Source organism: Lepisma saccharinum, chromosome 19, assembly GCF_977018435.1.
Source record: "Lepisma saccharinum chromosome 19, izLepSacc3.1, whole genome shotgun sequence".
Classification (NCBI taxonomy): Eukaryota; Metazoa; Arthropoda; class Insecta; order Zygentoma; family Lepismatidae; genus Lepisma; species Lepisma saccharinum.
This window is the reverse complement of record NC_139247.1, coordinates 413941-435036: the sequence shown is the minus strand read 5'-3', so window position 1 is coordinate 435036 and position 21096 is coordinate 413941. Positions and strand designations below refer to the sequence as shown.

The window sequence follows — 21096 nt, the reverse complement described above, 5'->3', positions numbered from 1 at the left end:
TGTAAATGATTCCCCCAGGAAAAAGACACCACACATGTTCCAGGTGAGGACATAGAGAAGGTTTGAGGTGTGGTAGGTCCCTTTGGGGTGGAAGGTAAAGGATATCCAATGTTGACCAGGTTTCATGAAGGCAGAAGTTGTAGTCCTGTCAGGAGATTGGTTGTGTGTTCAGGTGTTGTCTCCTGAGGGACAGATAGAATGGGATGGCTTTCTTGGTGTGGAATGGGTGGGAGCTGGAGAAGTGTAGGTGTTACAGATGCTTGGTGGGTTTGGCATGTATGGGTGTTTTTAAATGACCTTCCTCAATGTGCATATGCAGGAAGGCAATTTGGATGGTGCATTGGGCCCAGGTGAACTTGATGGAGCAGAAGTGGTTGAGGTGGTCCAGGAATGTGGATAGGGATGGTTCTGCATGTGTCCAGAGCATTCAGATGTTGTCTATAAAATGGAGCCATATGAGCCGGTTTTAGGGGTTGGGTCACTAGGAACTCTTGTTCGAGTTTGACCATGAAGAGGTTGGCACAGGATGGAGCCATTGTAATAGCCATGGCTGTGTGTCGGATTTATAGGTCATGTTGGTCTTCAAAGGTGGAGCTGTTGCACATGAAGACAAGGTGGGCTAGATGGATGAAGAAGTTAGTGCTGGGGTTGTGGGGGTTTTCGTCTGCTGCTGAGGAGGTTGAGAGCTTTGATTCATTTGGTTTATTTTAATTAATTTTCTGTGACTTTTGGCTAATCCTGACAATGAATGAATGATATGTTGAAATTGATGAAGAGACACTCACAAACGACATCCATGCCCAGGTCTGGATTCAAACCCAGGACACTTGGTGTCATAACACAATGTGCTAACTACTCCACCATGGAGGGAAATAGATATGTTGGTTTAAAGGGAAGTTACATCGATGGTAGCAAGGATTGGTTTGGGGGGCAATGGTGTAAGGGTGTTGATTTTTCTGGAGTAAATGGTTGGTTTCAAAAAGATAGGAAGCAGATCGTTCGCAAGAGGCTGGATATTGAAATCCACAAATACTGAAACTTCTTTGAATGGTGAGTTGTAGCTGGGACCTAAGTTTTAAACTGTGCAGTCTTTAACTTCTTACAAACTTCTCAATAAAGGCCAATGAATGCCACTAAATGTAGTCTTCACTCTTTCATTAATGTGTAAGGTAATGGAGGCGCAAAAGAAAATGACTGGAAACCAGTCACAGGAGGGGCACCTACCAAGTTAATTAAAAGCAGTATGTACTGACAAGATAAAAGCTCTATATTGGCTACATATATACATATCAGCTGTTGCAAGGAGAGGAAGATTTTGAAGAAACAATTGCAATACCTCTTCATTTCAGTCATCTATTGGTCATATTTCTGTCATAACACCAGATGTTAGAGTAAGTACATTATGTTAGTAGATGTTAATATTACTGTGTTTGAACACATTAGTAAGAACAATTGGGATAATTGTGTATGGGAATTATGTACAGGGTGGCTCAATAAGTCACTTAACACCCCCAGTACAAGGTCACTGCAGCGCGCAACATGGAAATGGTGATGACCAACCGTTATCAGGCCAAGGGGGGACCACATTGACGCCACCCACATGGTCGGCGGCCATCTTGATGTCCGCCATCTTGAATTCAACTTCAGAATTTTAAATGGGAAGGGGGTCGTGCGAAATATCAAAATGGGCTAGAATTTCACGAGAAATGCAATGGTGAAGGTTTTTTCGACGTATCTTTAACCAGTAAAAAGTTATGACAGAATTCTTGTACCAATTTGCTCCTTTTCGAGGTGTTAGAAAAATGCCTTAAAATTTGTTTAGTGCTTCGGTAATGCATCGAGATCAAAGTGACGTCTATGGAGAGACGTTCGCATGCCATTGCACATTATTTTAATTGGATACATCCATGAAGAGCTGTGCATTATGAATGGTTGTCGCGAACAATTTACAGTGTGACGCTTCCATTGAATTAAAAGTCCTTCACAGTGACAAGGCTAATGTTTATGTTCATAAGGAAGTTTATAAACAGAATATGTGACCTTGTCATCTGATAACTAACTTTGGACAAAAACAGGTTCATAACGTTCCCATAAGTGTTCTGGTGTTCTTCCCTATTGAAAAAAACTCTGTAAAAAAGTACCTTCTTCCATAAGCAAGGATGAAAAAAACTGTTTATTTAACAAATCCAAGTAGCCCTAAGCATTTAAGGTTCCGTTGATGGAAAATTGACTAACCAATCGTGTTCCACACAGCAAGCCACACCATTAACTTACCAACACTAACCATTCAGCTTTGATCTGTCAAAAATGGGTTATCAGATAAAAATCATCGAATATTCTGTTTATAAACTTCCTTATGAACATAAACATTAGCCTTGTCACTGTGAAGGACTTTTAATTCAATGGAAGCGTCACACTGTAAATTGTTCGCGACAACCATTCATAATGCACAGCTCTTCATGGATGTATCCGATTAAAATAATGTGCAATGGCATGCGAACGTCTCTCCATAGACGTCACTTTGATCTCGATGCATTACCGAAGCACTAAACAAATTTTAAGGCATTTTTCTAACACCTCGAAAAGGAGCAAATTGGTACAGTAATTCAGTCACAACTTTTTACTGGTTAAAGATACGTCGAAAAAACCTTCACCATTGCATTTCTCGTGAAATTCTAGCCCATTTTGATATGTCGCACAACCCCCTTCCCATTTAAAATTCTGAAGTTGAATTCAAGATGGCGGACATTAAGATGGCCGCCGACCGTGTGGGTGGTGTCAATGTGGTTCCCCCTTGGCCTGATAATGATTGGTCATCGCCAATTTCAAATTCCATGCCGCAGTGGCCTTGTACTGAGGGTGTTAAGTGACTTATTGAGCCACCCTGTACACAGTGTATTGTGAATCGTTTGCATGAGATACCTAATAAATTGAAGACTTGGTGCTATTTTCCTCTTTAATGATGATTACATTGTTCCATGTACTTTGTAAGAATTAAATGTACACGGTGTTGACATATTTGCAGCATTATTTCAGCGCCAAATAAAATAGTACTGCAATATATGTAGTAATTTGATACAGGTATGAAATGCATGCTAGATAAAATCAGGGTGGATAAAAATCATAAATTTTATTTAAAAAAATAATTTTTGATTATTTTTTATATCTACTTAAAAAAAACTCAAAATTGCTTGTATGGTTTAAGGCACCATACACATAAATATATGTTTTATTATAGAAAAGCATCTTCTGGCCCTGTAACATATTTGAACAGTTTGAAAAAAACAAATTTAAAAAAAATGTGTAAATATACATTTATCTGTTTATGATACTGTATATACACTGCGCGAAATATTTTCGAGGGCATCTGTGTATGTGTCGAGCACACGGAAAAGAAAAAATAAAGGTAAAAGTAAATGACAGGCCCCTTTTGAATTTAATGAGTTATTGTTTGTTTCGAAAGAAAGAAATTTATGAAAATCTTGGTTGCTTCGTACGCAATACATACGTTACTATAAGATACACGCCCTTCAAGTTTATACTACCAAAAAAGCATGATTTGTTATTGGTGATATATACAATGTAGTGAATTGTCTGCTACTATTTCTCTGTTTGGTTTCAATTTATGAATCACTTCACTAAACTAGGAGCCAAACGTTGGTCTGTCCATTTCTTGGTGATAATCACCCTTCCCTTTCTTTGCACAGAACAGTAAACATGTCTCCAACAAAGCCTTCATTGCTGCCAGTGCATGAAACAATAAGCCTCCCCCTCCCATGTCGTTGGTTGCTTCAACCCTGGTGGTGGGTTTGCACGCTCCCACAGTTGAATCAATGTACGGCCCAGGTTGACGCATGCCTCGTCCTTTTTTTTTTTTTTTTGCAGCTTTTTTTGTCTTCAAACTACAAACAATCATTTTCTACTCCTAAACTCAACCGCAAATCATTCAACATCCAAGACAGTTTGTGCATGCATTGACAGCAAATCACCTCAAGGACTGTTTTATTTTGGTCTTGTTGCTGTAAGGAGGAATATGTATTTAAAACAACTTGTTTAACTTTGAAGAGCTTTCTCCTTCAGATTATGCTCAAAATAACACTCGGGCAAAGTCGGACACTGAACAGGAGACCTCGATTCAGCCATTCTCGCCGCTGTACAGTACGAATAGCAATGAATCACGATAAAAATAGGGTTAAAATAGTGGGATGTGCAACACTGATATCACTGATTACACGTGCTTTGCAACATATTCAGGCTCACTCGACTCGCTCTTGAGCTTTTGTATTCCTTCAGTGCTACCGGACTGCCCACTTGACGAATCTGCAGATTCAAGTTCATCTGCACAGTGATTGCAACCGATCAAGTCCATGCCTGCTAATGGGAGTATCATTTTATCTGTGTATTAGGCCAGCCACACACCGGATCTGAAACGATGCAATGCAACGAGTCACAACGCGACGATATGCAACACGACGCGGGACACAAACCGACACGACGAGTGACTTTGCTTCCGACAAAATGAAACAAATATTAATTATTCTTATTAGTGTTTCTTTCTGTAAAGAAAGTGTTCGGTACAAGTTAGTTTGTTGTTATTATAAGTTACTGTGTTTATTATAAGAACTGCTCTAAATATTGTGGTATATAAATTGATCATTAGACCTCGGATTTTACGTATTTAACCGATTTTTTCCTTTGCAGGCAAATGAGAAATAAAAAGATATATCAGCGTTTCATTAAAAAATGCAACAACTGATGAAGTTTTATAGTGGATAAAATAACCTAATTTGCTTGTTAGAACCTATTTTAGGTGTTTGTGCCCAAATCAAACATTTTCTTAGGTTTTTTTATATTTTTAAGGTTTTATATTATTGTTACATCACACAGAGTTATTTGTTCCGTTTCGTAATGAAAAAAATTCAATGACTAACTTGTTTGACACATACTCTAGAGAGCAAAATTGCTAATGATACAAGTATTAGTTTTACAACAATTAGTGGATCATTTTGAAAATGATGCATAGAAATAAACATTTGGTTAGAAAATTAATATTTTTGATGGTTATATAATTATCTATTACAATTTCTCATGGTCCATTTGAAATTTTGTTTTTAACAATTGTATCTAATTAGTATTTTTCAGGAACTATGAACAATTTTAATTTTTTTGGAACCTACTTCAGGTTTTTTTTAGTCTAATTTAATATTTTTGAAATCTACTTTAGGATTTTTAGAAGCTATTTTAAAATTTTTAGAACCTATTTCAGGATATTTGGAACCTATTTTAGGAACCTAAAAATCTGAGGTCTAATGATCATGCATACATGTACTCACACACACACACACACACAAACACACACTTCTTTCATTAAAATAAGATTCTTTTACTTTCATTCTCACATATAAAGGTTACCGGTATGGCATGCTGTTGCGTACCGCCTGAAAAAAGCATGGCTTTTTATTATTATTGCATCTAAAGTAAATGTATAAACACAAGATCTATGACATCTGTCATTTCAGGAATTTAGGTTCTTATTTGTATGACTCGAGTCAAATGTTTCGTCCGGTGTGTGACAGCTCATAAGAGCCCCATGTTAAACGTTCCATCGAGTCAGTTTGCAACAAAATGAGTCATCATGTCGGATCCGGTGTGCGGCTGACCTTACACATTAAATTACTGTTTTGTTGCAAGTGTGCAATTGTGTAGGGAATGAAACCTGTCTCAGTGGAACTATATATTCTGCGAGCACGTTTGGATCTACATATGTAAAAACCTGCTGCAAACTTAAACTAACATGAGGTTTAGGTGCTTCATCTGTGCTCTTGAAATAGCATAAATGCAAGGATTTCATGCAAGAATCATCACACTTTCGTTGAAGACACCAGCATTCTGAAGGATTTGAGGTGCATTTAAAAGCTGATATTAAGTGATTATAACTTTTGTAGGATTATTTTTGATAATATTCTTGTTTCTACGGCTGAAAGAAGACGAATGACAGATAGTGAGTGCTGGCGTGCTCTCGGATGCATTGCATTGAAGCAGGACAGTCAATCAAAGATGTCGCTGTTTTCTTTGGTGTTGATCATTCGGAAAATTCTCGATTATGGAAACAATTCCAAACAAGTCAAACAGTTGTCTGGAGACCTATGCCCCATCGTCCAAGGTTTAACACACCCCTCTGATGATCGATATATTACTATAGTAGCCAAGCAGAATCAATGAGCGACCTCCACAACTGTTACATCCATGGTTGCAGTGGCACTTGGTAAGACAATATCTGTCAGTATTGTTCGCCAAAGGCTCAACATGAAGGGATTGAATGCCAGAGTGCCTCGTGTTTGTGTTGCATTAACCATCCAAGACAGAGAGGCAAGATTAAAGTGGTGTAGTCAAAATGTCATTTGGACTGTCTCGGATGGTGCAATGTTCTGTTCACGGATGAGTCTAGATTTGCCCTGGAATCAGATGTTAAGCATGTAAGGGTCTGGAGAGAATGAGGCACAGGCAATCAGGCTAAGAACATCATCGAACATCACACATTCACAGGAAGCAACATCATGGTGTGGGCTGGAAATTCAATGGGATATCGCACAGGTCTGCACATCTGTAAAGGTGGTTCTGTGACTGCTGTGTGGTATCGGGATGATATCCTAGTCCCTATTGTGAGACTCTACACTGTAGCAGTTGGTGCTGATTTCCCCCTTATGGACGATAATGCCCGTCCCATGGAGCCAACATCATTGACAAGTACCTGGAAAGTGAGGGCATTTCTCGTATGGAGTGGCCGGCATATTCCCCCAACATTAATCCCATTGAAAATCTTTCAAATGCCCTCGGGCGTGTTCTTTCTGCATGTTTACCTCCTCCAGCAAATCTCAGAGAGTTGGAAACTGCCCTAATGGAGGAATGGCCATTGCTTGCATCTGTGATGGTTGATCACCTCATCGAAAGCATGGAAAATCGTTGTAAAGTTTGTTTGAAGGTCCGGGATGGTCACATACCATATTAATGTAAGTTTTCTCTTGGTCACATACCATATTACTGTAAGTTTTGTTTGGTTTCTTTGCCTTTAAACATCATTACGTTAATGACCCAAATGTGACATCATCATATAACTTTCGAAGAGTAAATATTTTTTTAAAATATTTGTACACAATTCTTGTTTTCTTTAATGCATTAACACATTTGGTACCTTCATGTGCAATTTTGTGTTAATCAAAGCTTTACTTTTCCAGTTTTGTTGATTTGACCATCGCATGCTTAACTTTTGGCAGCGTCTTTATAAATCTACCATGAAAATGTTTATTCAGTGTGTTAATGGAACTATAATAATAATTTGAGTAACTTTTTCCTAGAGAATATAAGACATTCTGGATGTAATCTATAATTGTAACTTAAAATATTTCTTTATAGTTTTTGTAACTTAATTTTGGTGTTTTTTTATTTGAGATTGTAAAATATCAGCTGCCATGCTTATTTACAGCATGTTTACCTGTTAATATGATTAGTATTTTGTATATTATTCGGCACAAAATATTGGCTATTTTACATATTATTGATTTTTAAATCAAGATATTTTAAGTGTGATTACAGTTTACATATTAGATTTCCTATCAAACGAGCTTCACCCCATTAGTACATATATGTTGTTTCCTTTCTTAGACCCTAATATACACCTTTAAATGATGATGAGATTAATGAACTATCACAAAAAGAAATTTGGATGTCGACAAATTTCTTGTGTACATTATTCTGTAAATTATTTTTTTAAAGTGATTAAATCAGTGGATTTTTTTTTAAAAAAAATACCTGATTTCAATCAATCCACCTTGGATAAAATATACTCTACCCTTGTAATATAAAAATGTAAAATAACGATGCTGCACAAAAGTGAGTTCATTTTCTGTAAGTTATTGTCCTGCTGTGACGAATTCATGAAATTATGACAGTTTATAGTTCTTCAATTAGGCTCCACTTTCATAGGTAAAGTAGGTTCACCGTGAAATAAAATATTGCACATGGCATGATTTGTAATGGAAAGATTTTAACCTTTTGCCGCCCAAGGCCTTTTTCACATGTAAGCCTCTCTGTCCCGAGCCGATATTGAGCAAAATGCAGAGTTTCAATTAAATGAGTGTAGATCGGAGGCTAATTGCCCTAGAGAGATGAGTGATATACCGTTGTACACGGAATGAACCAGAGATTCAGACTGTATGAAATTTCTGCAAATTCGGCGTATATGTGACGGGGGGAGGGGGCTAACTCTCAAAATTCCAAAATTTCGGGAAAAAAATTATGACAGTGTCGACATGCACATGGAAATGATCGCTGACATGTAAGGAACACAAAAATATTTGCATTATCATCATATGACCAATGTAACTTGAGTTGTACCACCAAAAGGAATGGTCGGCACGCCACTGATTCAAGCTTCAAAATGCAGCGGTACCTTGAAATGACTTTAGCTAAGAGACTATTTGCCCCGGAAATATGAACGATATACCGTTGTACGCAGAATGAATCACAGATTCAGAAGATATATAATTTATGCACATTCGGCGTATATATGGAGGGGGAAAGGGGGTAAATCCCCTGAAAATACTTTTGTTTAAAAAAATGGTGTTTCTCCCCCCGCCCCCCCGAAAAAAAGGATATGAAAAGTTCAAAATGCACATAGAAATTATCGCTGACATGTAAGGAACACAAAAATATTTGCATTATTATCATATGACCAATGTAACTTGAGTTGTACCCCCAAAAGGAATGGTCGCCATGCCACTGATTCAAGCTTCAAAATGCAGAGTTACATTGAAATGACTATAGCTCAGAAACTTAATGCCCTAGAGATATGAAAGATATACCGTTGTACGCAGAATGAATCACAGATTCAGACGATATATAATTTATGCACATTCGGCGTACATATGGAGGGGGGGAAAGGGGGGAAATCCCTTCAAAAATACTTTTCTTTAAACAATGGTGTTTCCCCTCCGCCCCCCCGAAAAAAATGTCAAAATGCAAAATTTATGCAAATTTGGCGCTTATATGGAGAGGGAAGGGAGAAAAACCCCCAAAAATTATTTTAAAAAATTGTCATTCACCCAAAAAATGTTCTTGCACTTGGGCACAAAACGACACCTACGCACAACATTCACGGACGAAAAGCTAGAACGTAGTGAAAAATGAGCGCCGATTCTTGCAGCTGCTTGAAATTCTATTTTTATACAATGCTGGGTAACCCCTGTTGCCACTTGTGGACACTTGTGCTAAAAAAAAAACAAAGGTTTCCTTCAGCGCGCATCGAAATTCCATTCTCACAACACAGATTCAACAACCAGTCTTCCCCGTCCCCCTCCCCCACCCCCTGCTTGCGCCCTCACGGAAAACTTTCATTTTGACATCAGATACTGATAAACAAGCTTCCTTCGAATGCACTTAGCAGGAGGGAGTGAAAAGCATTGCTTTAGAACAACAAAGCCGGTCTTCCTTTGTCGGCAAAAATTTGATGTTGAAAAGAGCCGCAAAAGAGAAGTACCTTTTCCCGCCTTTTCCCCTCCATTTTCATGAAGACAAAAAAAAATGCAAAAAAACATTTCTGTTAAATACATGTGTTAGGAACAATATAAAAAAAATAAAATCGGAATTCTAGCCAAAAATAGAAAAGTTATAACGTAAAAACTACGACCTTGACACAGTATCTCGATCGAGATGCTTGGGACAGTGAGGGTTATATTTGGGTATCTCGTTCGAGATGCTTGGGCGGCAAAAGGTTAAATGCAAATCAGAGACTACCTCTAAGTTGTTGTAGTTTAAAGCCAAGGATATCAAACGACTCCCTCGAATTTCGAGGAAAATTTCCCACAGAAGATTAACTGATTATAAAATGATATCAGATGTTTCTGGGTATGGAAAAGACATTTGCAGAGTAGCAGGCATTAGAATGAATTCAGAGATGGTTTTCTTTTTATTACAATGGGACCATAAGAATCAATTTATTTAATATAATTCTTGTATAATTTCACCACTTGTCACGAAATCATAACTGTATTCACTTTTATGTTGGACATAATGACACTAATTAATTTTCACGACAAGACTTGCAGCCTATCTGCCTAATCTAAGAAGCACCAACAAAAGTGGTTGAAAGTACATTCCCTTCATTTACCAGACAGTGGTGAGAGAAAAAAATTTTGTGGCAAAAATGTCGAAGTAATGTGTAGGTGGGAGTTTAGTATTCATAGTTTTCCCAGAGTCTACCATACGTTTTAAGGGGGAAATAATTTTCTCTAGTTAACAAAAGCTAATCAACATAATGTACTGAAGGTGGCCCAAGTGACTGGTGTAACATGATGATACAGTAGGAAGGAGAGTACTCCAATGAGCGTTTTTTTGCTTAGTGCCAAACAGTTCACATGGACGATGCTAGACAGCATACGCAATTGAGAGTTTCTTCGCTCGAGCGAATAATGCTCCGTGTCAAAACAATTGGTATACATTTGAAGCCCGGTAGTAAACATATAACCATAACTTGTCTGTGATAGTAGGCCTCAAATATGGAAAGTGAGGTGAAAGATACAGTGAAAATTATGTGAGCACAGTCATCATCTCCATGTTAAAACATAGTTTAGTCTATCTTACCAATACATGATGGAACATGAAAATCAATAGACAATTATGGGCTGAAACTACCATGCAGATTTTTACACATATATTTCTATGATTATTGGTACCCGATCAAGTATGTATGAGCAAAGTGGTACCTTGCAGTACTCTAGTGGCTAGCATGAAGTCCATCTATGCATGAAAAGCATTTAGTGGAAACTGATTACACCCAAGTAACCAGAATAGATTTCACATGGGGAAGGTTGGCAAATTAAAGTTGATCTTAAGACAACAGTTGTTGCCAATGCTTCACCAACCATGGAAAAGTGAATCAAAATCAGTTATAAACATACTTTCTCCTGTCAAGGCAACATTCTAGGGTCTACTGTCAATTCTAGAGTGTAAAATAAATTACATGTAATATTGTTCATCCGGAATATTTCAGTCACAGCACATGCTGAAAATATATTATGTTGATGAGAGTAACTGGTCACTCACCTTTGTCAGCCGCCATGGATGAAGGGTATTTCTGTGTTGGGAATTCCTTATGGTTTGCCTGTTTAGCTGTACCAAAACAAGAACATTCTTACAGGTCTTCTTCTGAAAGTGATTCATTACCTACATTTATATAAAAAAAAAAACAATGCTATGTGCAGGCTAGAGTACTGCATCGAACCGCATTTGCTTTCGAATCTACCATGCTCGAGAGTGCACACTCAATCATACTGCACTCATAGTGGAATGATTGGATTGGAATATTTCAGAACCTAATGAGCAGCATTGTCAACCTAAAACCCATACATGGAAGGAAGCCACTCTATGCAATTACAATTCTAAATCATAATGCAGTATATTATTATGTAAGACTAAAATACAGCACATAGGAAAGTATGCAATGTCTACAGACCAAATCGGAAAATGGATACACATGCTCGGAGACCTGCCTAAGCAATTACAAATATATTATCACAGTGCAAGAAGTACATGTACAATATCATTGTTCACTTACTGAACAGGATAATCATATTCTGTGAAATAATAAAATGCAGTTAGAACATTTAATCAAACATCATTTTAATGTGACGATAATCGTAGAAACATAAAATGTCAGCCTAAGCAGTTTCAGCCCATAATCATCAATTTTATTTTCCCATATCTCGGTAAGACACATAAAACTGCATTTTAACATGGAGATGATGATTATGTTCACTTATTTTTTAATTTCACTTCACGATCCATATTTGACGGCCCACTACCATAGACAAATTATGGAAATAAGCCTACTAATAGGGTTCAAGACTTCTGAATGTGTTTCGCTTGAACAGAAAAACTATCAATTCTGTTTGAGCGAAATATTTGCTGCTCGATGAAAAACACTCATTGCAGCACTCTAGTGCAGACTAAATGTGTAAAACTGAGAAAACTCTAAAAAATAATAATAATAATAATCTAGCACTTTAAGGTACCTTGAAAACAATGACAGGGTGGCTACAAACAAGCAGAAATGAAATTCCCTGACTTTTCCAGGTTTTCCAGGACAAAATTTACATTTTTCCCTGACAATTACAAACTAAACTAAATCGCCGTTTTTGCAAATGAAAATAATGAACTGATATGGATTCAGGTATGAATTTGTTAAGTACCAATATTATCTTCTATGAAATTGACTTAATTTCTCTATTCTCTATGATTTCAATTCAAACAGCAAAATAGTGAATTTGGAAAATTATTACAATTAACAAGCTAGGGAAGTATTATGGAATTTTATCATACGCAGTAAGTTTAAAATAAAATACTTGATTATTTTTAAACTTGCGACTAAATGAGACAAGAGTGAAGAGTGACTGATTAAGAAATACAATTTGTTATTTATCAGTCTCCTTATACATTCTCCGTATTATATGTTGATATTTCCACTGAGGTTTGGAACCCTCTGCTTGCAAGTACCATGAGTGCGGACTCATTTTTCGACGCATAAAGATACTTCTCTCTTCTCTGTAAAGCAAACATATAAGTGTAACAACTGAATTGAACAAAAGAAAGTGTCATATTACCTTACATTATCAATGGGATTTCTGCTTCAGTACAGTATATCCAACTGAAGAACTGTGAAACTGACAACATGCAGTTATACCATTATTGCTGACGAAAAGGGTATGTAGGTGTTAGAAATTTAATGCAAGGAATTTATAGAATTGCATTGTATAGGTACCTGATTAACTAACCAAACATTATTAACTCTGTTAATAACAGCTTCTAAAAGTTCATATATGAGGGGCATCCTGAAAAAAAGCTCCAATGGCACCTATGCGCAGCACTAGTGGTCGGAGAGAGACACACACACCACTCCCTGTACAGCCCTGGCCTTGCATGTACCTACTTTGATCTATTTGTTTAACTGAAGAGGTTTCTGGCAGGATAAGGGTTTCGCAGCTACACTGAGGTAGAGAGAGTTCCAGTCCTTGCTCTCAGATACATATGCCATAGGCATACAAAATTTAGTGCAATCCTACGACAAATGCCAGAAAAACGGTGGTGATTATGCCGAAAATTAGGTTAGAACTCACTGTTACTAATGCCATAAATTACAACTGATATTCTTGTTTTATTTATGCCTATTTATACGAGGGGCGTATCATAAAGAATTACACTTTATTGTTTGAATGCAAAATGAAATGGCGTAATTCCACGCACTGCGCAGGATGGGCGCATAGGTACCTTGTCTACCGCCAGGTGGCAGCACAGTGTGACAGTGCGTAGTCTGTGGCCTGTGCAGCCGTAGAAGCAAAACGTCACGAGTGCTGTTGCGGACAACATGGAACAAGATGAACGTGGTCAACGATGGACGAGTTGGTTTTTGTGGAAGGAAGGGGAAACAACGGCACGTATCCATAGACGGTTAGTGGTTGTGTGTGGCGAGTATGCAGTGTCACGGAAAATGGTGTATAATTGGGTAACTGGCTGGAAAAACAGTCAAACATCGACGGAGAAGGGAAAGAGTCCAGGGCGACATGTGAGTGTGAAAACAGACGCAAACATTGCGCATGTGGAAAATGTCATACCGGAGAACAGGCGTGTGACGTTTACGGAACTGGAGAGGATTACGGGATTAAGCAGACGAACCCTGCAACGCATTGTGCACAGTGACTTGAAAATGGGTAAAGTGTCAGCTCGGTGGGTACCGAAATGTCTTAACGCATGCCACAAACAACAATGCGTAGACATTTCCAGGGAGCTTTTGGAACTTTACGACAAGAATCCAGCTGATTTCATGGGGAAGCTTGTGACAGGTGATGAAGTGTGGCTGCATTACCACGAACAGGAAACCAAATCCCAATCCATGCAGTGGAAACATAAGGGTAGCCCCCCACCCAAGAAATTCAAAACAGCGCCCACGGCTGGGAAACAAATGGCCACTGTGTTTTGGGATAGTGATGGCATCATCCTCATTGATTGGCTACCGAGGGGAACCACCGTTAACAGTGCAGTCTATGTGGCAACACTGACGTTGTTGCGTCGTGCAATTCAAAAGAAGAGGTAAGGCAAATGGGGCAAAGGTGTGCTTCTCCAACATGACAATGCCCGGCCGCACACCAGTCGTGAAACAACAGCTGCTATTGACCGACTGAGTTTCAAGGTGTTACCACATCCAGCATACTCTCCCGATTTGGCACCGTCCGATTTTCACTTGTTTGGTGCCATGAATAAGCCCCTGCGTGGTCACCATTTCAACAATTGTGAGGAACTCCATGAGGCTGTCCAGCGATGGGTGCACACAACTCCGAAGAACTGGTTTCAAAATGATCTTGAACGACTTCCACACCGCTGGCGTAAGTGTCTACAGCTCCAGGGGGACTATGTTGAGAAAGTTCATATAGCCGATTAAATGTATATATGTCTGTATGTATCGGATACAATAAAGTGTAATTCTTTATGATACGCCCCTCGTACCTAGGGACCTTCATGTTTTGTTATTTTTTCCAAAATTCACATTTTCATTTTAGCGCATTTTCTGGCAAATATCTGAAATTACACCTTCATGGTGTTTTTAAACTACTGTTTCAAATTGTAAGTCACATGTCCTACGCCTCTTCGTGGGAGTTTGATATCTTGAAAGTTATTCTGGGAAAGTTAATTTCCATACCCCCTTTTTAATCTTAAGGTAAGGGTTTTAGATAATGGAATTTTCCCCATATATATATGGAAGGGTGCATAATAACCATAAATGGCGACACACCCAAAAAATTTAAATCAATCAATTTCATGTGACAGATACCGATATACTAGGGCATTTTTATTTCAGCCTCTGATGGTGACGAAAGGAAGCCTATGAAGCACTAAAAAGCATTGGCATCCCCCCTGCCACTACCACCACCACTGCAAAGTCTAACGCTTCAGTTGAAGCTGAGCGACGGGCACGTAGAGATGTCCGCTACAATCGACTCTCCCACCAAGTCTGAGGTGCGTCGTGTGATACGATTTTTTACAGGCAGAAGAGCACAATGCAGCGGAAATTCACCGTTGAATGTGAATGAGATGTGCCGGAGAGGCATGCAGGCATCATGACAATGCCTGACCACATGTTGCTGCATCAACCTAAGACATTCTTTATGGAATCCACTGGGAAGTGTTTGATCACCCTCCCTACAACCCTGACCTGGCACCGTGACTTCCCACCTTCTCCAGGCGATGAAGAAGTGATTTGGAGGATGGTGCTTCCACAGCAATGTGGAGCTTCAGCAGACCTGGCTCAATAGACAGGCGGCACTTTTCTTTGCAGAGGGTATTAGAAAGCTGATGCATTGGTATGAAAAATGTCTGAATCTTCTTGGTGAATACGTTGAAAAGTATATTATACGTCATGGAGTTTTGGACTTTTAACCACTGTTAATTTTTACAAAAAAATAAATTTTTTTACCTACGTTTCGGAGGTCGAATCTGCCTCCGTCTTCAGGGTAGCGTGTAGTCTGTTATGTCACATAAATGGTTGCCTCCTAGGCACCAAAAATTGGCATTATGTTTTTTGACTTGTTAGTGTTAAGTTTAACAAAATATGCATTTTTGTTTTAGAACATTTTTCTGTCAAATATACCAAAACTTAATGCTCCATTGTGCTTTTAAACTATTATTTTAAATTGTAGGTCACATGGTCTATGTATTTTCATGATAGTTTGATCTGTTGGAACAGAATTTTGAGAAAGTAAAAATAAAGTGCTCCCCTGCACTTTGCCATGTGTATAGGGGTGTGGAGTTAGGGCCCTTCACTTTATTGATCACGGCTGAAGGTGGGGGTGATGTGTCAGCACCATGCTCCTAGCTACCTTTATCCCTCAAAGTTTCCTCCATGTACCCACTTGCTATGATGCTGGGTGGGCACCAGAGCAATTTGAATAGGTGGAAAAGATCCCGGTTCTCCCCGCAAGGGATCAACCATGGGTCTCTCGCATGGTAGCCAGACACCCTAATGACTGAGCTCCATTATTTCTTGCTCGACAAATGTCAACGGTGTGCACTTAGCTTGTAATTCAAAACACATCTCGCACGACAAATACTGCACGTTCTATGTACATAAATATGGCCTAGAAAAGACAAGAATGTTGGATTTCATGCAATTTTTCGTTGTTTTAGGACATATCTTTAAAAAAAAATCGCTAAAAATGCCAACAATTCGCATTTTATGCCAAATTCGCATTATTTCGATATTTTCTAAGGGACGAAAAATGTGTCAAGACATCACTGCACATTCATAACACACAGCTTCCCAGTCATTACTATTTTTCACGGTTTTCAGGTTTGCAAAAAAGCAATGTCCCTACTAACTGGAAATTACCTTCTGGCCACCCCTCTTATAAATCAGTAGATGGAAAGTGAAAATTTAGCAGGGCTGGCAAAGAAAAGTCAATTCTTGAAGAAAAAGATATGCTTTTATGATTGAATGATTCGAGTAAATATATTAAAATATTTACATATTTATTATTAGTATTTTATTTCATAATACTGGACATTGAGAGATTAATGACCATCTCTCACGAGTTTAAACAGACAAGACAGAGAGTGGCGTTAATTTCATTGCAATACTAGTGTTTTGCAGTAAATTTGAGGTTGGGAGCATGCACTTGCCAATTTTTATAACGTTCACCAATGTAGATTTATGTTTCACTTTTCTGTGATAGTATTCAATATATATCCAGTTTTGTTGGATTCTTCTTGATATCTAAGAATAGTGCAATGTCATTGGAAACGTATGTTAACTTGTGTGAAACCAATAATATGTCAGGGTGATGAAAGAAAATCTTTGTAAGCACTGCTACATTCAATAAGGTGAAGTGAGCCAGAAGAGTAATAAAATTCCAGCAGCATATTTGCAGTCTACAGCTCTTCTTGCTTATGCATGTGATTATTGTTGGATGTTGCAGTCCGAAGACATCCAACAAAAATCAATTCCATACGAGTGGCATGCATGCAATTTCTGTCGCATGTTGTAGTGAGATACTTTGTCGGGTGGCGATATTCGACAAAATCGTATGCATCAATGGAGCCCATTTGTTTCCATGTTCCTTCAGTATGTCCAACAAAATGCCTTACAATAATGACAGACAACTATCGGAAGGCGCCACCTGCTCCCATCCCCTCCACCTGTTGACAGTTATGTCCCCTTACTACTCCCATACGGACAAGAAAAAATGATAATTCAATGCATTTTCCATGTAATATTTAGAGGCTTAACACATTTTTCTGCCCCTCCGGAAATTTCTCTCTCCCTCTCTCTCCTCCTGCCATCACTGGTTTCTGGGGTCGTGGTTGTGTTGTGCATAAAAGGGGCCTAAAAGTTGAGGCCGAAACTTAGCAACAAGATTTCCTGTTCCTGTGCACAGTTCCATAACAATATCTTTTAAAAAAACATTCAAAGAAGAAAAAATTCCCTGACATTTGACTAACTTTCTTTGGACACCTCAACTACCCTGACTTTTCCAGGTCTGTCGCCACCCTGAATGATAGCATATGAATGAGAAAGTGTTGTGTAAATCACAATAAATTACATACATTATACAGGTTGCCACAAAACTCTTTGAACAATGCTTGGGTGCTGGTAGATATCATAAAAACAAGTAATTTTTCCCTATAAAGTTTACCTCGAAAGTGCTTAGTTTCTGTGCTATACGGGCTTAAAATATATCCTGTACATATGCAACCCAACACAACAAATTCTTGCACGGACATAACTACCAGGGGCGCATGGCAAGGTTGCCACTAGTGCTCCTCTTTAAGAAAGACGACTTCAAAACAAAAACTTGGGAGTCTTGCCTGAGCAAGATCCAAAACATTAATGATACTTACGATGTTGTAAGAAGCATTGACAGTATTTATAAACTGACCAAGAAAAATAATGGGCAGACTGAAATTCAAGATTACTCATTCTACTGTAAAATATCTCCATAATTGATTGATTTGGTTTATTTTAATTCACATTTCTGTCACCTTTGGTTAATCTCGAAGATGAGGATGATATGGTGAAATAACAAATGATACCAATGTCTAGGCCAGGATTTAAACCCGAGACACATGGCACCATAGTGATCTGTGCTAACCACATCACCACGGAGTGTTTCGTGTATCATGCAATATCAACAATTGCAAGGGACACGTGACACAAAACTATTTGAACTTGTGTTTCAGTGGCTTCTATGAAATTGCATCACTTATATCTCCAAGTCTTTGTGATATATATTGAAAGTATATTTTACCTTTATTTTCAAATTCAATATGCAGCTAAGTAACACTATACTTGATAAATAAAAGAGCTTTTCACTTATGAAATGACATTCAAATGTACAGATTTTTAAATATTTTTTTTTTACGTATTTACCTGTTCTTTCTCTTCATGATGGTTTAGATTGTACTCTACATAAATACCATAAAAAAGGTAAAGTGCTCCCCTGTGCATAGCACATGCAATGAGGGCGTATAGGGGGTAATGCCCCACACTTTCTTGATCCGGTCGTGAGTGAGGGTGATGTGATCAGCATCACGCCCCTGACCACCTTTACTCCCCAGGGTTTCCCCCAGGTAGCCATGTTATTCGACGCTGGGTGGTGCCAGTGCAGCTTCCAACGTTAGAAAAGTTCCTGGATTTGAACCGGCCGGGGATCGAACCTGGGACCTTTAGCATGGTAGTCAGACGCATTACCGACTGAGCAAAACATTAATATTGTAACCTCAATTATTTCATATCCTGGTTTCACTTTTCGCAGGAATGCCCAAATAACTTCAGACTGTGGTAAGGACAGAGAATTTAAACTTTAGGGGACAACTGGGAAGGATGGACACCATGTGACTGGTTGCAAAAAACAAAAGAAAATCATTTCTCTATGACAAGGAGTTCTCGAGCTACTTTCTCTATTCTTCCTTTTCTTAGTTCATCACAGCAAGTTTGAAAATTGCACACTTGTAAAGTTACAGTTGAGAGAGGTTGGACATATGTACAGGACTTCCTCCGTCCACTGAAGATTGACAGGAGAATTGTGTAGGTTAAGGGTTATTGCCATATGCATGTGAATATTAATATGAGTTGTTCCTTGGGTTTTTACACAAAAAAATATGATTTTTTAAAAATGTAGCTAGAAGATTGTTGTACTTAACTACTGATTTAAATCTGAAGAATTTTTAATAAATTGTGAGCATTGAACTAGTCATGTGCTGTTTAATACAATACAATTTCTTCCACTGACTTAAAAGGATAAGATATGACCCTTTTGCATATTAATTAATTGGAGAAACTAGAGAAGTAAGGAAATATACACTCCATTACTTATTTCTGAATAGGCTATGTCCACAATATTTTTCCTGTGTCATAAACTGCTGGTAAATATTTTCCCATCACGTAAAGCATTTTGCTGTAAAAACCAGTCTTCACTTAAACAAATTCATTTCATCTAGATGTTGTACTCTCTGTTAAAAGGTATGGATACACATCATCAAGTGTTGCTCTGTTACATGTTTACAATGGAGGTTAACAATAGATATTGAAAGAAAGTACACCTGCCATTGAATAACTTTTTATAACTACATAGAAAGGAGCAAAATGGCTTTTGCCTATAACTACTTCTACCCTGTGTACGTAGAGAATTTTAATTCCAAATGTAATTCTGAATGGAGGACATAAACAAACAATGATTTCTTATGTTTAAACTGGGATTCTTAACTGTCTTCTTGATAAACTGTTAAGATCAAAATCAAATGATTAAGATGCCTACCATTTCTAATACTGAAGAACCAGTTAAGGTTGGGTTCGGAAGGTACACATATTATCTCCCAGTATGCAGATACAGTCCATCACAAAAAAATAGCACCACTCTTAAAAATTGCATGCTTGGCATGATTTAATAAAAAATCATGATTTTCATTCACCCTGTATGTGACCATGGCTCCACCCTAGTTCTTGTCCGGTTCACAGGCTTGCAACAAAATTAATTGTTTTCTATATCGTCCAGTTGCCGGAAGATCACATAATAATTCATAGCGGAGCACAACCGCAGTAGTGCTAGTTTCTTGTGATGGACTGTATATACAATTGGAAAACGAATACACCTTAAATGTCATGTTTATGATTCATCCAAAGAAGAAACACAAGAGATATATAATTATTGGTACTAGAAAATGAAAAATGTACTGCGGTCATAAAGTGAGTATTACTGCTTTAAAAATGCATTGGTTATGTTTGGTTAGAATGTCATAAGAGTTTTTCTCGGTAGCAAAATTTACAGGTGCTACAACTCACTTTTCTCACGTCAAATTTCGCCAGAATTATTGCTTCCTGCAGCTTCATTAAGGTGTATTAACTTTAAACGGAAGTTCAAATCCCTTTGCATATTTTGTAACACTTTCTCTCGCCTCTCTATACATGTAGTAAATAGCAACCAACATTTGCAACTAAAATTATTTCTCTTGCTGTTTTAATTTCAATGATCTTTATTCTTGGGCGTGGTAAGCACAAATATATATATATATATATATATATATATATATATATATTAGGGTGTTTCATTTTGTAAGGCAAAAAATAAAATTTTAAATTTTTGCAGACTTTGCTTACGCCCCCGAGTCTCAGTGATGTAAAAGATATATATGCCAAATTTCAAGAAGATTGGATAATATTTAGAGGTTGCACACTTTGATCAGTTTTGTAAAAGTAGGCAAAAAATACGATTTTTAAATGTTAATTACTTTTATTGGGAAAACTAGAAATCACAAACTTAAAATAATATTAAAACTAGACACTAAGATTAATAGGTAATATGATAGGCAAAACATGTGTTATATTAATCAACTTTGAACGATGCAATCCCTTCTTTTGTTCGCTTAGCGACGACTTTTCTGTGATGCTCGACTACCCTCAACAAGAATTGTTTTTCTTGTTTGTCCATGACCGATTCGTTAAACTTTTTTATCAGAGCAATTCCTCTTTCTGCGGTATTGCCCGACCCTGTGGCCGAG

The 21096-nt window shown here is 37.9% G+C and overlaps 2 protein-coding genes across 2 annotated transcripts in view; one reads left to right on the top strand and one right to left on the bottom strand.

Moving 5' to 3' along the window:
- LOC146002755 (uncharacterized) overlaps positions 1-21096 on the bottom strand; it is a 47804-nt gene that overhangs the window by 10789 nt on the left and 15919 nt on the right. The window lies entirely within an intron of this gene.
- LOC146002754 (protein GVQW3-like) lies at positions 13418-14943 on the top strand. Its single transcript, XM_083140689.1, has 2 exons — positions 13418-13961; positions 14906-14943. Exons 1-2 carry the CDS (start codon positions 13418-13420, stop codon positions 14941-14943), a joined length of 582 nt encoding a protein of 193 aa, XP_082996815.1.

Bases quoted from the DNA above. Each gene is read 5' to 3' on its own strand.
- LOC146002754 (XM_083140689.1), top strand. From the start codon at position 13,418: ATGGAACAAGATGAACGTGGTCAACGATGGACGAGTTGGTTTTTGTGG. The intron at 13,962-14,905 runs GTAGCCCCCCAC...TTTTTATTTCAG, and splicing joins CATGCAGTGGAAACATAAGG to CCTCTGATGGTGACGAAAGG.